This window comes from Solanum stenotomum, chromosome 1 (assembly GCF_019186545.1).
Source record: "Solanum stenotomum isolate F172 chromosome 1, ASM1918654v1, whole genome shotgun sequence".
In the NCBI taxonomy this organism is placed as follows: domain Eukaryota; kingdom Viridiplantae; phylum Streptophyta; class Magnoliopsida; order Solanales; family Solanaceae; genus Solanum; species Solanum stenotomum.
The window spans coordinates 16224584-16242869 of record NC_064282.1 but is presented as its reverse complement, the minus strand read 5'-3'; the positions used below and the strand labels follow the sequence as shown (position 1 = coordinate 16242869).

Below are 18286 nucleotides of genomic sequence, written 5' to 3'. Positions count from 1 at the left end.
AAGAGAGAGAAAACAGAAGAGAAAGAAAAAAGAAAAAAAGAATCCTTCAATATTTTTTCTTCTCAAACTCCAATTTTCTCAGATCTCTTTCTTCTTCTTCATCTTCTTCATATATTCTCTCTTTCAGATACCCATTTTTCCCTTTCATTTATCAGAGACCATGATTCTTTAATCACATTGTGATTTCAAGAATCATTCATAGACCTAAAAATCCAATCTTTTTCAATTCTTGAAAGTCCCTATGTAAACTCTCTTCCTCTTTCTACTTCTACTTCTACTTCTTCTTTTATGGGTGCAATCTTTGATGGGTCATTCTTGTTTCCTTTGGGGGTTCTTTTATGGGTGCAATTTCTGTTGATTTGTACTTGTGTTGGTTTATTGACTCTTGTTTTTGGAAACAGGACATGGCATTGAAGAGGGGTTCATCAGGTTTAGGCACCCAAAGGAACAAAAGTGCTGGATCTAGCTTCCCAATTGTGATTCTTATCTTCTGTTCATTCCTTGCTCCTTTGATTTTCTTTGTTGGACGTGGCCTTTACACCTCTACTTCAGTTGGTTAGTTTATATACTCTCATTAAGACATAGTATTTGTATTTCTCGGGTTTGATTATCTCCCTTTTTCGCGTTTATCTGACTAGTGAAAATTGTGTGTGTTTCAACTTAGTTAGTACAAATTGAGAGTGATGTATTACAACAAACAATTCCTTGATTAGTTTCTTTTATGTTTTCAACCATGTCTCAGTCCTAAGTTTAATTGCATACTTTTGCTTTCTTTTTGGTGGAAATAGGAACTAGTAAATGAAGCAGAATCAATACTTTAGCCTCTAGGATTGGAAAGAGACTCTTCTGTTTTTTTTTTTTTTTTTTTGCTCATTTGTAAATACAACAATACTTCCTTAGTGCTTGCTTTATATTACAATCCCTGTCTCTTTAAAAATGTGTTCTTTGTTAAATGCATGAAGCTACATTTTGTTTTAGGCTAAAAAGTTTACTGAACTCTTCTCATTGAGTCCATCTATTTTGATGTTGGTAGGATTAACTAAGTTTTGTTGCTTCTAGTTGGAGACTATTTAACGTAAATGGGACACAAGGTTATTTTCTTCATAGTGACAAACTCACTCTTTGATTTGTGCACTTCCGGTCAAAAAGTATACTTGTGGTATACGGCAAAAGAATCATATACCTGTGCTAAAGTGCCTTGGTGCTCCATTTTTATCAACCATTCCTGGATATCAGCCAATTATGAAGCATGATGATTTGGGAAATCTGAAGGGTTTGCAATTCTTGAAGTGTTCAAGTGTGATAAATTTTGGTTAGTTAAGCCCATTTTTATTGAGAGTTGATAGATTCAGTAGTGGAATTTGATTTGCCTAATTCTGATGCTCCTGTGATCTATGGACTTCTTAAATGGAGTTAGGGAGTACTAGTACCACTCTCTTCTGTTGAGGGGTGGTGGGATTTGGCTTTTATACTCTCTGTGTTAATGGATATAGGATTTTTCTGTTGATATGTATTTGTTGTATTAATACCAATGTGTTCCTGTTGAGGTTAAGAAAAGGAACAGTACATTTGTTTATTTTAGTTGAAATCTTTTCACTTGCTCTGCATTAGGCAGAGAATTATGATGATGTCTTGTGATCATGAATTTGGATTCTGATTTCAGGTTTCCAATTTTGTTTTAGATCCACCTGCAGAAACTGCACGCTGCATGCTTTTGTGTTATCAATTTGATTTTAGATTCATAGGAGTTGACCTTTTAGTGTATTGGTATTAGTCGGAGACTCTGAGGGACTAAAACTCTTGTGATGTGTTACCTTTTTTTAGCTTTTTAGTACTCTCCTTCCATCCCCTTATATGAGGGTTTTTGATTGGACACAAAGTCTAAGATGTTCATTTGACTTATATATTAGTTTAGTAAATGGAAGTAAATATTGAAGTTTTTGTAGTTAAAAGGTTATTTTGATAGAAAAGAAATCACATCGAAGTTTATAATTTGAATAGTTTAATGAATTTAAATATTTTGGAAGGTGTGGAAGTTGTTTAGAGTGCTACTGCTAGTGGAATATTGTTAAATGTGTTGGTATGTATCAACATGGACAATGTCATGTACATTGGTACTTGACAATGGAGGGAGTAATATTAAATTGCTGGCTAAAGTTCCCCAAAAGGTGTTGATCGTTTATGATAGATGTAGTGGTGATCTTCTCTTCCTTTTTTTTTCTTTCTTTTCCCAATTCTTAGTTTTAGCTTGGCTTCTGGGTATGTCTTGCCGGTGTTTTTGCTCTAAATGAATCTCTTGTAAAGTAGGTGCAAACTGGTAGCACCGCGTCTCTAATTTTCAGTTTGTATTCTCTCTCTCATACACGTACTTTCACACTTCTGTCTCTCATGATTGTCTCTTAAACCAACCACTGCTCTTTCCTAGATGGTTCTAGCCTTCTAGGCCATACTTTCTATGTAGTTGTCAGTTTCTGGAATGAGCTTTTAGAACCATCATTTTGTCATCATCATCATCATCTCCATCCCCCTCCCCTCTTCTTTTGTTGTCATCAATCTCGTTCTACTCATTGTTGTCCTTGCCTCCTCATCATTGTCATCGTCATCATCTTCAGTCAGGCTGGGTGGTACTTGCTTCCGAAGTTGCAACACTTCATCTAATTTAAGTGTCCTACTTGGAATGGAGATGATATTTGTTTGCTACTCTTTTGATGGTTTATTTTCAAAGAATTGCTGGAGATTGTTGCATAAACACTTCCCTTTTAGCGAATTGGATTCACCTTCGCGACAACCCAAGATAAAAAGGACAAATAGTTTGTGATAGAAAGAGTACTATGTTTCATAAGTGATAATGAGCTGGGTGGACTCAATACTCCTCAAAAATAATTTTCATTGATTGCTTGAGGTATCATACATGTTCTAAATCAAAACCTCTTTATCCTCTTGCAATGAATTAGAACTTAGACGTACACCCATAGCAAAACAACAACGGAACAGAGTAAAATGAATGGAAAAGACGTGCCTCTATTAGGTTATATCATTTCTTTAAGAAAGTACTGTTCTATATTTCTCTCCTCTGTGTATTTTACTTTTGGATATTAATATACTAGTAGAGGTTTGCGAGAGCATCCTGCGTTCATACAGGGTGGTTGGCTAGATAGATTTGGTCTAGAAAACAAAAAGGTTCTTAGTGATTCTGCTCTGCTAGGACCGGTGATTCATTAAGGTGAGACTGATACCACATTTTTGGAATTTGGAGACTCATCTCAGAGTCTTGTATTCCTTGTATATCCTCCCTTATCAAGATGTGCATCCATCTTGCTCCATCACGAATTTCCTTGTTGATGAAGAACATTGTGAAGTCCTTTTGAAAACCCACTTTATTCTTTCTTCTGCTTCTCATCATAGTCATTTTATGCTTTCTCCATTCACTGGCATTCTAAGGTGTTGGAGGTCAGATATTCTTATTCTTAGCTCTATGCCATATAATACTGGAATAGAAGTTTGAAAGTGATAAAAAATTGGAATGGTTGGCCCTTTAGTTCTACAGCTCATACTATTGTAGTTTAACTGGAAAGCTCTATAGCTCTATACTATTGTAGTTTAACTGGTCAACTTTCTTGTCTATCTATTTCACAAGATCTGCTAAGTCAGTTAGATGGTTGACTCTTAACATACTCTAAAATCATGTCTGAATATTTTTTACTCCCTCCGTTTCATATTACTTGGCCCATATTGACCTGACACACCCCTTAAGAAAACTTTTATTGGAGGTGTATTTTACTAAAATAGCCTTATTAATGATGCTTTGGGACTCTATATTTGACTACTACTACTTTATGTAGTTATTCAATACCAGGGTAGTAAGGAAAAAAACTAATAGAATTCTCTTGATTTGCTAAAACGGAATAGCAAAATGGAACATCTATTTTTGGTATACATGCCAAGTAAAATGAAACGGAGGGAGTATATTTTAAAGTAACGTTATGAGATTGAGAAACTGAATCTCAGATATTGCTAACTACAAATGATATCTCAGTGTAGTAAAGATTTAAAAACTACTTCATTGTACTCCTTGAAGAGAAAGTAGGTCACTTACAATATTATGCTGGAAGGGCAGAGGGTTATTCTTGTTGGTGGAGGGCTTGGGGTAACCAACACTAGTTTGATTGTCGTTGATTGGCATCTTATGAGTGAGAAATGTAAGGTAACAACTGCATGAGTGGCCCTTCTCACTTCTAAATGGGTGTTTATTATTGTACTTGTGGGATGAAATACTCATGATGTAATTGTTACAACTACTACAGTTGCCTCACATATTATTCTAAGTTGTTATAACTCAACTTGTTCTTCTTCTGCAGATCATAGTGATTTTTCAACCACTTCAAGTAAACAGGTAGGCTTTGCTATATATTGCATCGATTAGAATTCCAGGATGCTGAATGTAGTTGAATAAGGAAAATTTTCATTCTGCTGCAGGATATAGATTGGAGAGAGGGGCTTGCTCTTCAACAAATCAAACCTTTGTTGACAAAAGAGGCAAGTTTTCAATTTTTTGAATTTTGTTATTAAGTTTAGCATTCTCCTTTTGGTCTACAATGAGGATAATTTCTTACTCTTAAGTAATCATGCATACTTTTCAGGTGATTGACATCATCAAAGCCAGTACAGATGATTTAGGACCTCTCAGTCTTGATTCTCTTAGAAAGAACAATTTGTCTGCCTCATGGAAATTTGTTGGGCAAGAAATTGTAGCCAAGAAAAGTGCAGCTGATGCAAAGGTCTGGAACTCTGTGATGAAAGTCCGGCTACGCTTGGATTTTTGTTACTAAAACTGTGTCCTGAAAAATTACATGACTAGCAAGATACTGATTTTGTTATCTCTTTTGATGCATCACAGGTAAATAAGCCAAATCAGGTAGCTGCTGCAGATTCCAAACCAGAAATCACTAGAGGCAAACGTGATGGTCCTGTTGATGGTAAATAGCTACTTACAGATCTTGATGATAAATTTAGTGCCTCATGCACATATTAATAATCAAAGACTACCTTATTTTTCAGGGGATCATTCGCAGTTTGTGGATTCAACTGCCAAGTCAGCCAGAAGGGTATGTGTGATTATTGGCCGAGCTAGACTCACATTGACTTTATTTATTTCTATTAACATTTGGAGGCTTGCCTTGTGTCTATGAATAACTGTGTTATAACTATTTTTCAACCTGTGCTGCAGCAATTGCGAGAGAGAAGACGTGAAAAGCGTGCTGCTGATTTAGTGAAACGAGATGATGATGTGACTGTGAAGCTTGAAAATGCTGCCATTGAACGTTCTAAGTCAGTTGACTCTTCTGTGCTGGGGAAGTACAGTGTATGGCGGAAAGAAACTGATAATGATAACACTGATTCAACAGTGCGCTTGATGCGAGATCAAATGATTATGGCAAGGGTGTACATAAGCATTGCAACAATGAAAAAAAAACTGGATTTGACCCGTGACTTACAGGCTCGGCTTAAAGAAAGTCAGCGTGCATTAGGTGATGCAGGCTCGGATGCTGATCTAACACGCAGGTGGTTTTTCTTGACCTTTTTGCTTGCTTGATCAACTTGCTTTTCTCTCTGCATCATATAGTGGAGAGTAACACATTCATGTTCACTTGTTCAATAGTGCACATGAGAAAATGAAAGCTATGGGCCAAGTGCTATCTAAAGCTAGAGAGCAGCTCTATGATTGCAAGCTTGTGACAACAAAACTGAGAGCAATGCTGCAATCTGCGGATGAGCAAGTCAGAGGTTTGAAGAGGCAGAGCACTTTTTTGAGCCAATTAGCTGCAAAGACTATACCGAATGGGATTCACTGCTTGTCCATGCGTTTGACTATTGATTATTACCTCCTTCCTCCTGAAAAAAGAAAGTTCCCAAGAAGTGAGAATCTGGAAAATCCTGCTCTCTTCCATTATGCCCTATTTTCTGATAATGTTTTGGCTGCTTCAGTCGTTGTCAACTCAACTATCGTGAATGCTAAGGTGAGTTCTGTTTGATATTTCGGAGACCATCATCCACATTTGCCTTTAAGCTTTAAAGATTGTGTTGTGTCTGAGAGAAACTCTATGTTACTTTCTGGCTTGTTACTCGTTGGTGCACTACCACTCCCATCATATTCATGATAACAAACACTAAACGTGAAAAAAACATGCTATAGTTGGGGTACCCTTGAATATATTTCACTGCCTTGCATGTTTCTGTATTTCATCACCTATATTATTGGCTTTAATGAAATTAGCACTATGTTTCTAGTGGGTATTTGAAGATGTGTGTTGATATTTTTGCAGGAACCAGAGAAACATGTATTTCATCTAGTCAGTGATAAATTGAACTTTGGAGCTATGAACATGTGGTTTTTGTTGAACCCTCCTGGAAAAGCTACAATCCATGTTGAAAATGTTGATGAATTCAAGTGGCTTAATTCTTCATATTGTCCTGTTCTGCGGCAGCTAGAATCTGCTGCTATGAAAGAATACTATTTCAAGGCTTCTCATCCCAACACCCTATCTGCTGGTTCTTCTAACTTGAAGTACCGGAACCCCAAATATCTTTCAATGCTCAATCACCTAAGGTTTTATCTCCCTCAGGTTTATCCAAAATTGAATAAAATCCTTTTTCTTGATGATGACATTGTTGTTCAGAAAGACTTAACAGGATTGTGGTCAGTTGACCTTCATGGGAAAGTGAATGGTGCAGTTGAGACCTGTGGTCAGAGTTTTCATCGTTTTGACAAGTACCTAAACTTCTCAAATCCTCATATTGCGAGAAACTTTGATCCAAATGCCTGTGGGTGGGCATATGGCATGAACATGTTTGATCTTAAGGAGTGGAAGAAGCAAGATATAACGGGCATTTATCACAAGTGGCAAAACATGGTAAGAATTCTTGTTACCTTTCCATCTGTCTTATATAATTGTTCTTGATATTTGAATTCTTACTTAGTTGGATTTTGGTTCTCTTCTACCTTTTTGCATTAGAATGAAGACAGGGTCCTATGGAAACTGGGTACTCTACCTCCAGGGCTGATCACATTTTACGGGCTCACACATCCACTAGACAAGTCGTGGCATGTGCTTGGTTTGGGATACAATCCAAGCATTGATCGGTCAGATATTGAGAATGCAGCTGTGGTACATTACAATGGTAACATGAAACCGTGGTTGGAGTTGGCAATGACAAAGTACAGGCCATACTGGACCAAATATATAAAATTTGACCATCCATACATGCGCAGCTGTAAACTAAGTGAATGAAAGCAAGCAGTACATGAGTTGATCTACTCTCGCCTCACCTTCTCTGTAACAAACTGGTCACACATATCTATAATTTGATTGTGACCGATGAGCAAGAGCTCTTCTACAGCACATTTGTCTCGTCTCCTTGGCGCAAATGTCACCTAATTCTTTATTCTTCCCCTCCCTGAGAATCAAATATATAGTTCATTTTACAATTTCCGCTGTCTCTTGTAAGTTGTAATCAATTCCCACTCTGCTTGGAGCTAATGCTCAGTTAGGTAAACAAAGAGTTTGTAATTTTATTTACTCTTTGTGTATTCTTTGAACATCAACTGACTTATATTCTACAATTAAATCTAAATTTTATACAAATAACGACTATATCTTGTGTGGTGAACGTACAAAACGCATGACAAAATTAGTCGAATCCAAAGTGCAAATAGAATATGGCAAGGTGACCATATATTTATTATGTGATATAGTACGTATTTGCATAATATGTCACATGCATCTTCTATAGTTCAGAAAAGTTGCATATGTGAGGTAACATGGGCTGTTGCTCTCTTTCTGTTGATTTAGTACAAGCCACTCATATAAATTTACTGCTCCATCCTTCATCTCAAGTTACTGTAAACTTTTAAGGTTGTGCTCTACATGCAAATGAGTTTCAAAATAATAATGTCCTTTAGAATCAGATGAAAAGTTACCTACAAAACTCTTTTCAATAATTTGATAGTATAAAATAAATTTACATTGTCGATGTATATAAATTTAACTCTATATAAGCATGTGCATGTATGACTGAATGAACCTGATTGATAGAGCTGTCAATATGAGCTAGCCCACCCCATCCGGGTCAATCCATACAGGCTTTAAAATTTGATGGGTCATTTTTTTTGTGGTCCAGAAAATGGTCAGCCCAGCCCATAAATACGTGGGCTACGGACTTTTCCGGGTCAGCCCTCTTTTCTTAAAAATATATATTTTTTAATTTTTTAAATTAAATTTTAATTTAAAAATATTAGCATAAATACCGACAACACAATATTACATGGTGTTAGTGTTACTATTTGTTAATCAAATACACAAATAAAATTATCTTTATAATATTTATTAAGTTTGATTTCAAGTAAAAAACATAAATAGCTAAATAGAAATATTAACCTAATTGTTTTTCAATGATCATAATAAAATACAAAAACTATGAAAATATTCCATAGGCCATGACCTATGTAGTGATTCTCTAGAAATTTTAGGGAGTTTTATTTTATGTAGTACATATTTTATAAACATAATTTGTATTTAAATTGTAATATTTCAAACTTTAAACAGATATTGAGTTTAGACTATTGTTATTTTTAATACTCTATTTTATTTTTATTTTTTAATTAATTTTTATTTGGCCAACGGGCTGGCCCTATCCATATTTGTCAAACCCCACAAATCGACAGGCTTATTCAGGCCGGGCTAAAAAGCTATTTTCTTAAATGGGCTTGAAAAATCGTAGTCCAACCCTATCAAATCACGAGTTAGGCCAGACCGACCCAACGAGCCTAGCCCATAGCCCATAGCCCATATTGATGGCTCTACTGATTGATAGATTAATATTTGACATATTGTATGTCCACGGAAGATTTTTCAATCATAAAAAGCATTATAATATACATAATCATTATGATTGTGTCGACAAAATTTGTTAGCAGCATTATATGCTAGATATAACATGCTCAATACCTAGTTCATAGCACAGATTGGACAATAACTTTACAATGATGTGAACTTTACGGGGGAGAAAAATCGAATCTACAATAATAACATTGAATTATTGTTTTTTTGGGACCTAATAGCATATAGCTAGAGGACACTGATAAGTGGCTTAGTACAGTATTTTGTTTTTTTCCAAAATTTTGGATATGATTATCGCGATCTACTTACATCATTATTAAGACGATTTTATTGTTAAAAATATCTTCCTAAACACTCATTATGTGTGTAACTAATATACACTAATTATTCCCTAGTATCTAACAGGGGCCGCTCTATGCTTTGTAAAATAAGGCTTATGCCTTGGGCCCCCAAATTTTGGAGGGCTCAAATTTTTATCAAGAATAAATTATGTGTTAAAAAATTTATAGAAAAAATGGATTATTTATGATAAAAAGTATAATATTTAAAAATATATTATTTTACCCTCTTTAACATCTTTTGTACTTTTAAAAAAAATAAGAATTATTAGTAAAAAGTGTTGATCAAAGTGAATTACAATTTTTTTAATTTGTTTTTAAATTGTAGTTTCAAGCATTACAACAAGCATAAATGAGGTATACCAAGTCATAACTTATTGAGATTATATGGCTTTAACTCTTATCTTTATTTAATATTTGTCAACTTATTACTTATAGAATTATGTTAACAATTCATATAATAATTATTTCACTGAAATGATGTTTTTCAATGTTGAGTTGATAAAATCTTACCTAAAACTACAATATTGAATACTAATAATTTTCATCTAAATAGTGTAAGAAAATTAAAATTTGAATAAATACGTATACGAAGTTTGTTTATATTTAGGCCTTAAATTAAAATTTCGTTTTAGGCCTCCAATTACGTTGAGCCGCCCTGAGTATCTTGAATACCTTTTCTCTCCACTCTCCCCATATTTTGTTGTGTTGCAAGTTGCAACTTACTTTTCTCAAATTTACTGTAAAATTCATTACTGTCTCATACATAATTTTACCTAACCCCTTGAGGTTTTGAACTAGATGTTTAGATATTGTTCGAAACAAAATAATTTTTGTGAAAAATGTTTTCTCGAAAGTGGGGGTTTGGGGGGGGGGGGGGGGGGGGGGGGGGGGGGGGGGGGGGGGGGGGGGGGGGGGGGGGGGATCAAGAGGTTGGAGGTGGAGATTTTGAGGGTATGGGGAGGACATAATAAATTTGAAATACTCATTTTTAATAGTGTTTCTAAAATAAGTTTGTATTATTTAACTACAATTATCATAGAAAAGAGCTAAAAATAGCAGTTATCTAGCTAAAATGATCACGGAAAATATTTACTTGCTAATCTAGCTAAATCCATTATTTTAATTTGTGGGCTGGATAGGATGGGTGATAGACTTTTTTTTTTTTTTTTTTAATTTGTGGAATTCAGGTTTATATGACATAAAAACAATAATATTTTGCAGAGATTTTTTAATGATAAATTTGATTGAACGACTTTAAAAGATAAATTTTTTAAGTTGAATGATTTTATTAATACAAAAATAAAATTTAATGACTTTACTATCTAAACACTACATAAAAAAATATCATTAGCGATAATTAATTAACAATAATAGCTTAATTGCCGCTAAATATGTATTTTTAGCAGCAATTAACACTCTTTGTATATGTCCCTAAAGTCTTTAGCGACATTGGTTCTAATGACACTTAACTAGTGCCGCCGATAAATACTTAAGCAGCTCTTTATTAATGTCTATATTTATTGCAGCTAATTATTTTTTTTATAATTAAGTGATCCTTTGAGATATTAACTGAATGGATTAGATAGGGGCAAAAAGGGATTAGATGGGTATCTTAAAAAGTGAAGAAAATGGACAAGTGAAGAATATTCAAGTAAGTGAGAACGACGCAACAGTGGCAATACCAATATTACTTGCTTTTAGATTCAACTTTTCACTTTGCCGATTTCTCCAATGAAACTCACTTGTCTTTTTTTACCTATCACTTGTGTGCTTGGTAACGACATAGAATATTTTTTATGAAAAATGTTTTTTTCAAAAATTAAGTTGATTTCTTATTTAAATTTTTAGATAAAAAAGTAAAATATATCATCTTAAGAGTATATATATGTAATCTAGCAACAGATATAGATATAGGAGAGGGTAGGGTGTGGGGATTCGAAGGTGGAGGGTGGGATAGTCAAGGAGTTTGGGGACGTTGGGTGGATGAGAAAATATAATAAACATAGAACGTTACTTTGTTTATAAAATTTATTTTTTCTACTTCTATTTAAAAAAATCATTTTTCTCATTTTTTTTAAAAATTATTTTCCTAGAGAAAATATTTTCCAAAATTTTTGTTTAACCAAAAATGAAAAAAAAAACATCTTCTGGAAATATGTTTCTCCTTACCACATTATGGACAAGATTGGATTTATTTTGTAGTTGTATTAATGCTTGTATCTACTAACATGAACGTCAATAGTTTTTTTGTACAATTTAACGTGTTGCAGAAGACTATGTGCCTTCCTTTTAAATATTTTTACACATTACTAATTTTACTTATTACCATATCTTTAGATATACCATTAAGGTTGACCTTATAACGTGAATCTTTACCTAATAAATATTATTGGTAATAAACTTAATCGATGAAAACATAATCTCTAATTTGTTTAAGTTTGAATGAATTCATCTCAAAAGCTCAATCCATTTTAACTTGTCTAGTTTGAAGTAAAGTTGAGCTAACTTAGGCTAAATAGCTTGGCCAGTTGGACTATGACTTATTGTAACCCATTTCAGACTAAGCTAGCATTTGATCATAAATGTCGAACCAGAATTTGAGAATTTATCCTTAAATATTTGTTTGAACATATATTTTGAATCAAGTTTTGAAAATTTATCTTCAAATTATTTTCAATTCCAACTGGGAGAAATTTCACCCTCGCTCACAAAAGTTCATTTTTTTCCAAGTATAATATTGCATACATACAAACACAACTTTCAGTTCCAACAATCACAACTTTAAAAACTCAAGTTTCCACTTCAAAATCCATGATAAGTGGAAGCTAAGAAATCTTTAAAGAATTAACGACCCACTCATTTACTAACGCATATCTATTTTGAACCCTCAAATTCAATCTGACACCATTCATTTACATCCTAGAGAGTTATAAATTCAATGAACATTATGTATAATGAATTTATTTTTACATTGAATTATTGAATTTGAATTTATTTTACCATGAATCATTTAACCAAAAAAATTATATTACAATGAATCATACACATACACATAGATTGTACTTTATGTATAATGAATTTATTTATTTTATATGAATTCAATAAATATGATACATATTTTAGTAAAATACATTAATTTTGATGTATTCATTGTACTTTATTTATTTAATGTGAATTCAATAAACATGATACATAAATTAGTAAGATACCAGGATTCCTCTGAGCCCTCAAAACCAACGGTTAGAATCCCCACATCTCTATATAAATATAGTTGTTACAACATGATCTACTACTTAAAAAAAAGTTCATTTTAACAAAGACTCTTCCAATGATTTCTTCATCATATCCAATAACAACAACAACAACAATGCATGATAAAACACAAGTTGATGAAGAAACATCTCTTGTGTTTGATTTCCTTAAAAACAATGCAAACATTCCTCAACAATTCATATGGCCAGATGATGAAAAGCCATGCCCTCAGCCACCACCACTATTACATGTTCCTCCAATAGACTTGAATGGCTATCTCTCCGGTGACCCCCTCGCGGTCTCCAATGCCACTCGCCTTGTCAATGAGGCATGTCGAAAGCATGGATTCTTCCTTGTCGTTAACCATGGCATCGATATGAAGCTCATCAATGAAGCTCACAAGAATATGGATTTCTTCTTTGGGAAGCCCCTTGTTGAAAAGGAAAAAGCAAAGAGAAAAGTTGGTGATTATTGTGGTTATGCTAGTAGCTTTACTAATAGGTTCTCTCGCAATCTTCCTTGGAAAGAAACACTTTCTTTTAGATATTCTGCTGAGTTCCCCTATTCACATCATATAGTCCAAAATTACATCTTGAATGTCATGGGACAAGAGTACACTCATTTTGGGTAAGATAATTTGGTCTAATATTAACCAAAATAGTTTTATTATTTGATATGAATTATTATTCTATAAGTTCCTACTTTATAAATGAACATAATTGTTACAAACATATTTTTTTAAAATTTAAATCACTACTATTGTGTCATACATAACGTAACTGACACAAATTATGCGAGACATTTTTATGTTGGGTTAAAGTTACCAACATGTCACTTCCTTAATTCAACTTTTCTTACAGCTAGTACATGTTTGTTACTTACTTGTAGGGATGTGTACCAAAAATACTGTGAAGAAATGAGCAAGCTTTCCCTTAGTGTGGCGGAGCTACTAGGTGAGAGTATTGGAGTGGGAAGATCATATTTCAGAGAGTTTTTTGAAGAGAATGATTCAATAATGAGATTGAATTATTACCCAATTTGTCAAAAGCCTGATTTGACTCTAGGGACAGGACCTCATTGTGATCCTACTTCATTGACCATCCTTCATCAAGATGATGTTGGTGGTCTTGAAGTCTTTGTGGATGAAAAATGGCACTCTATTCCTACTAATACTAATGCTTTTGTGGTCAACATTGGTGATACATTCATGGTAAGTACAAAAATCAAGTAAAGGATTTCACTTTTGTACATGTTTTAACATATTGTGTGGTAGGGGGTGGAGCTAGGAGCACACAAAGAGGGTTCATCAAAATTCTCTTCGTCAGAAAACTTACATTTAAAATATAAAGTCAAAATTGTTTTTTCTTTATATGATTCCTCTTGATGAAATTTCTGACTAGGTCACTAATAGTACTTATGGTAGGTAATATGTCCTATAGTAATTATCATGAATAGTTGCATAAAATTATTTTTAGGTGACCTGATAGTATAAAACTTATCTCTATGCCATGTTAAGATCAAGTTCAATTCATAAATAAAAGGGATAGGAAGGATCATATATATTATAGCTTTCACAACCACACAACATCACAAAATACATGTAACTCAATAAACATTGACAAAACAAGCATGAAAGTACATATGGTCCCAAAAGAACAACATGAAAGACAAATTCATGGTTTACATTAAAGATTATTCATCTATGTAGATCATGTATTAATTATTGTGATGTAACAACGTGGCTAATTTTGTATTGTGAAATTATTATCAGGTAATGTCAAATGGGACATACAAGAGTTGCTTGCACAGAGCAATTGTAAACTGTAGAAGAACAAGGAAGTCATTGGCATTTTTCCTATGTCCAAAACAGGACAAGATAGTAAGCCCACCAAAAGAGTTGATTACTAAGAATCTACCAAGGAAGTTCCCTGATTTCACATGGCCACTTTTTCTTGAATTCACTCAAAAACATTATAGAGCTGACAGAAATACTCTTGATGCCTTTGTGCATTGGCTTCTACACAAAACCTCCTAAACACATAATAATAATAATAATAATAATAATAATAATATATTATGTCCTTTTATTTCTATTTGTACCATGCTAAGGTTTGAACTTTAATTTACCTACAAGAAGAGAACAAGGGAATATAATCTTAGTAGCTCAGTTGGCTAGCTACTTGAATTTTCACCTTGTTGGTCACAGTTTGATTCTCCACATTGTAATCCCCAACCCCTACCCCCAATTTTATGAAATAAAAATTATTCCTATTATTATATATGTGTGTGTGGCTTTTCATCTTTTCCTTTGTCCCTTTGGTTGAGTATTACCATATGTGGTGTCAAAACATTCAACTTCTTTTTATGATATAATAAGCGAGGAATGATCATATACGAATTCAGAATTTTAAATTTATGAATTTCTTATAAAAAAAAATTAATATGCAATAATAATCGGACAAAACTGATGGAAAAAAAGTAAGGTAAAGAAGTAGAGCAATTGAGTTAAAAAATGTTCCTATAGAGATTCAAACCCATAGTGGGCAGCATAAAGTAACTTCGATTGGTCCTTCATTGCCACAAAATCAACCAACAATTTAGTTTGTGGGTTCCCATCAATAAATACTTATATCTTTAATAAAATTTTAAATATAATTATAGGATTTCGAAAAAAATTAGGAGTTTTTTTATCATTCGTACCTGCTACAGTAGATTCGCCTCTGGCCCAGGATTATTGAATGATCATGTGGAGTCTATATACATCATAGACAAGTATGTTTGCTAATTATTGGAGAGTCACTTTTTTATGACAAGTTAAAATAAAATTACTTTCATGGTCAAACACATATTAGAGTTTTTTTTTTTAATGTCCTAGAAATATTGAAAAGCCAAATGCCTTTAGGGGACCATTCTTCACTTTCTATTTGTTCATGGACACTTTATGTCTAAAGTGTAACATTTCTCTAACTCTCATAATGTACTTATTTTGCCATCGACCATCGTACCACATCCAACGATGACTTTAATTAGCTCCTACTCAATATTTTTGAATTAGGAAACTTTCCGTGTCATTTAAATTGTAGGTGTAATCAATTTGCTATTAGGGATATGATAAAAGGAGTACATAAATTATAAATCTTATCTTTTTTGTAAGTACATGCATTTGTATTTTATATTCGAAATGACAAAGTATGAGACTAGTTAGATAGTTGTGCTTTTTATTTTGCAATCAAGTAGTGGGAACTTCAATATTCCAACTGTCTAACCCTAATGAAATAACTTGAAGTGAAATGACTAACTTTAATTTATATGTTAAAAAAGCTAAAGTTTGTGGTGAAAGCATCTTGAAGAGTGCAGCTAGTATATATCTTTTTTTTTTTTTTAATTATAGAAATAAAGTTGTATATCGACAAGAAATTTCGAGATAGAAAATCAGATATTAGGAAGATGAAAAGGTTCCAATTCAATTCCATCATCTGAATTTGACTACATAAAAATAACATAAAGTTTTGCAAGAGGGCCATTTACTTTGCTTCATGTGACACAATATTCTCCAATTGACCAATACCATCTATATAAACTATACATGATATATATGCTTAATTCTTTCAAGTGTTTGGTTGTCAATAATGACACGTATTGTTTGCTTTTAGTCAAATATGCTTCATGAATATGTCTTTTGATCAGTCGTGTCATCATTAAGTTAAAAATCTGTGTATTCATGTGAACTTGTTTATGCCTAGTAAAGTTCTTTGCTTAAGTTATATTATGATCTAGCATCTCTTTTTTTATAAGCTTAATTGTTTAGAAGTTTGTCAGTCCTTTTATTATACCCACCCTTCGATCCTCCTTATGGATTCAGTATCATCGCTGAGGTTTTGCCCTACCATAAATGGCACGAAGGGAGTGTCCATCTATAGCCAATAATAATCTTGCAAGTTTATGACAAATAAAGCAATCATTTGTATTATAATGAATTTGGTTCAATTATGTTAGAAATTAAACACGACAAGTACTTCAAAAATATCAAGTGATTATATTATACTATTAAAAAGAAACATTGCATGGGAAGTTATCCTTGAGATAAAATGCATCTTCCATTATTTAGATTTTTATACCTTGATAATATAATATAATGATTCGATATACTATTTTTTACCTTGATATAACATAATCATGATCAGCATATATATTCCTCTTTTTGATGTAGACCAAATATGTCTTCTTTTATGTCTAATTACGTACTTCTTTATCCACCTTTTATAGTGATTTTTTGTGATCTCAATGGCCTTTTACACTCTGAAAGGATATATACCTTCTCTCTTTTGGAAAATGTATTACTACAACAACAAAAAAATGCGACAAATTTTCGATTTTGATCTTATCAAAAAATTGCTAGTCCGTAACATGAAAATTTTGAATTTTTGATAGATTTCTGATAAAAACATATATACATCAAAAAAATTTATCAATAGATTTCTGATAAAAACATACATCGAAACTATTTTTTTTTGTTTTCTTTTAGTAGCCTCAGAATCCCATTTTATCTGTATTGAGTATTGACAATTGAGACCAAACTTGATAAGAAATTTCGTTTGAATCATATAAGTGGTGCTACAAGTACAAACACAATAAAGTGTTGCCTCCAACTCCAATTAATTAACATGATGCAAGTATTTAATGTAGTAGGGTAGTTTCCAAAAGAAATGCATATTTATAATCTTCCTACTTTAGTTATTATTGTCACACTTGAATGGAATTTGCTAATAGTTTGGAAGTAAAATTACAAACTAATTAATGCATAAAAAATACTTAGCTGAATGCCTAGCTATATAGGATGCTTGTTGATTCAATAGCTTCACATGTTTTGTCTGATATATAGTGCTTTTTTGGTTTTCAGTCTATGTCTAGAATTTATTTTGGGCCTGATCAAGTTGAATTTGTATTGAAAAGTACTAGGAGTAGGAGGTAAAAAGAGTTTCCTAATCGTCCCTATTAAAGATGAATTTATACTTAGAGATCAAATTAAACTCGAAATTTCTAATTAAAAAAAGTTAATATAATTATTAGTATACCACAATCTTTGTTGGTGATAGTACCTTAAATTTACTGTCATAATATAAAACTAATGGACAAGTAAGAAATACTTATTACTATAAATCATAAACTAATGTTAATTGTCAAAATCAAAATCGTTAATTCAAATTAGTTTATGTATATAGAGAATAAACAATTAGCCCACAAATATTAATTAATCAGATGTAATTGATATGGAATTTCTTTTTTTAAAAAATATTAATAAACTTTGTCGGACATATGCAATAATTCAGAAAAACAAACAAAGAAAAACTGCACATAACCTTAAACTAATAATGCCAATTTTGATGAAGTTTTTGAGTTTTGACATGCTATAAAACAAAGATGAAGATGCTTGTTTGTAACTTTCATAAAAGACTAGAATTAAGACAAACATAATGACACACAGAATATAATTACAGATTGAAAAATAGATACATGAAGCTTCTTGTTTCATATGCTGACGATTTGATCGAACTTAGTTACTTTATCTCAGATTCTCTCTCTCTCTCTCTCTATATATATATAATTAATAAATTAACTAAATACTATATTGATGTTTACTTTAAAGTAATTAATGATTAACAATAAATCCCAAGAAAACACGGTTTTATCTAAGTTGAAAATGTGAAATTGACTTTACATTATTTATTCTTTGAAATTTAAAATATTCTCGAGTCGTATAAAATAAAACATAACACTAGATCCTCTCCCCCCCCC

At 32.6% G+C, this 18286-nt stretch overlaps 2 protein-coding genes across 2 annotated transcripts; both read left to right on the top strand.

The window, feature by feature from the left end:
• LOC125862795 (polygalacturonate 4-alpha-galacturonosyltransferase) lies at nucleotides 1–7652 on the top strand. Its single transcript, XM_049542923.1, has 11 exons — nucleotides 1–243; nucleotides 402–555; nucleotides 4359–4393; nucleotides 4477–4536; nucleotides 4641–4778; nucleotides 4898–4976; nucleotides 5059–5105; nucleotides 5228–5562; nucleotides 5660–6017; nucleotides 6324–6911; nucleotides 7014–7652. The coding sequence occupies exons 2-11, from the start codon at nucleotides 405–407 to the stop codon at nucleotides 7287–7289; spliced, it is 2067 nt and encodes a 688-aa protein (XP_049398880.1). The 5' UTR covers nucleotides 1–243; nucleotides 402–404; the 3' UTR covers nucleotides 7290–7652.
• Nucleotides 7653–12547: 4895 nt separating this feature from the next.
• On the top strand, nucleotides 12548–14762 carry LOC125862850 (gibberellin 20 oxidase 1-D-like). Its single transcript, XM_049542978.1, has 3 exons — nucleotides 12548–13117; nucleotides 13379–13700; nucleotides 14262–14762. Exons 1-3 carry the CDS (start codon nucleotides 12567–12569, stop codon nucleotides 14523–14525), a joined length of 1137 nt encoding a protein of 378 aa, XP_049398935.1. The 5' UTR covers nucleotides 12548–12566; the 3' UTR covers nucleotides 14526–14762.
• Nucleotides 14763–18286: the final 3524 nt, after the last annotated feature.

Bases quoted from the DNA above. Each gene is read 5' to 3' on its own strand.
- LOC125862795 (XM_049542923.1), top strand. From the start codon at position 405: ATGGCATTGAAGAGGGGTTCATCAGGTTTAGGCACCCAAAGGAACAAA. The intron at 5,106-5,227 runs GTATGTGTGATT...CCTGTGCTGCAG, and splicing joins CTGCCAAGTCAGCCAGAAGG to CAATTGCGAGAGAGAAGACG. The intron at 6,912-7,013 runs GTAAGAATTCTT...TTTTTGCATTAG, and splicing joins ATCACAAGTGGCAAAACATG to AATGAAGACAGGGTCCTATG.
- LOC125862850 (XM_049542978.1), top strand. From the start codon at position 12,567: ATGATTTCTTCATCATATCCAATAACAACAACAACAACAATGCATGAT. The intron at 13,118-13,378 runs GTAAGATAATTT...ACTTACTTGTAG, and splicing joins CAAGAGTACACTCATTTTGG to GGATGTGTACCAAAAATACT. The intron at 13,701-14,261 runs GTAAGTACAAAA...AATTATTATCAG, and splicing joins ACATTGGTGATACATTCATG to GTAATGTCAAATGGGACATA.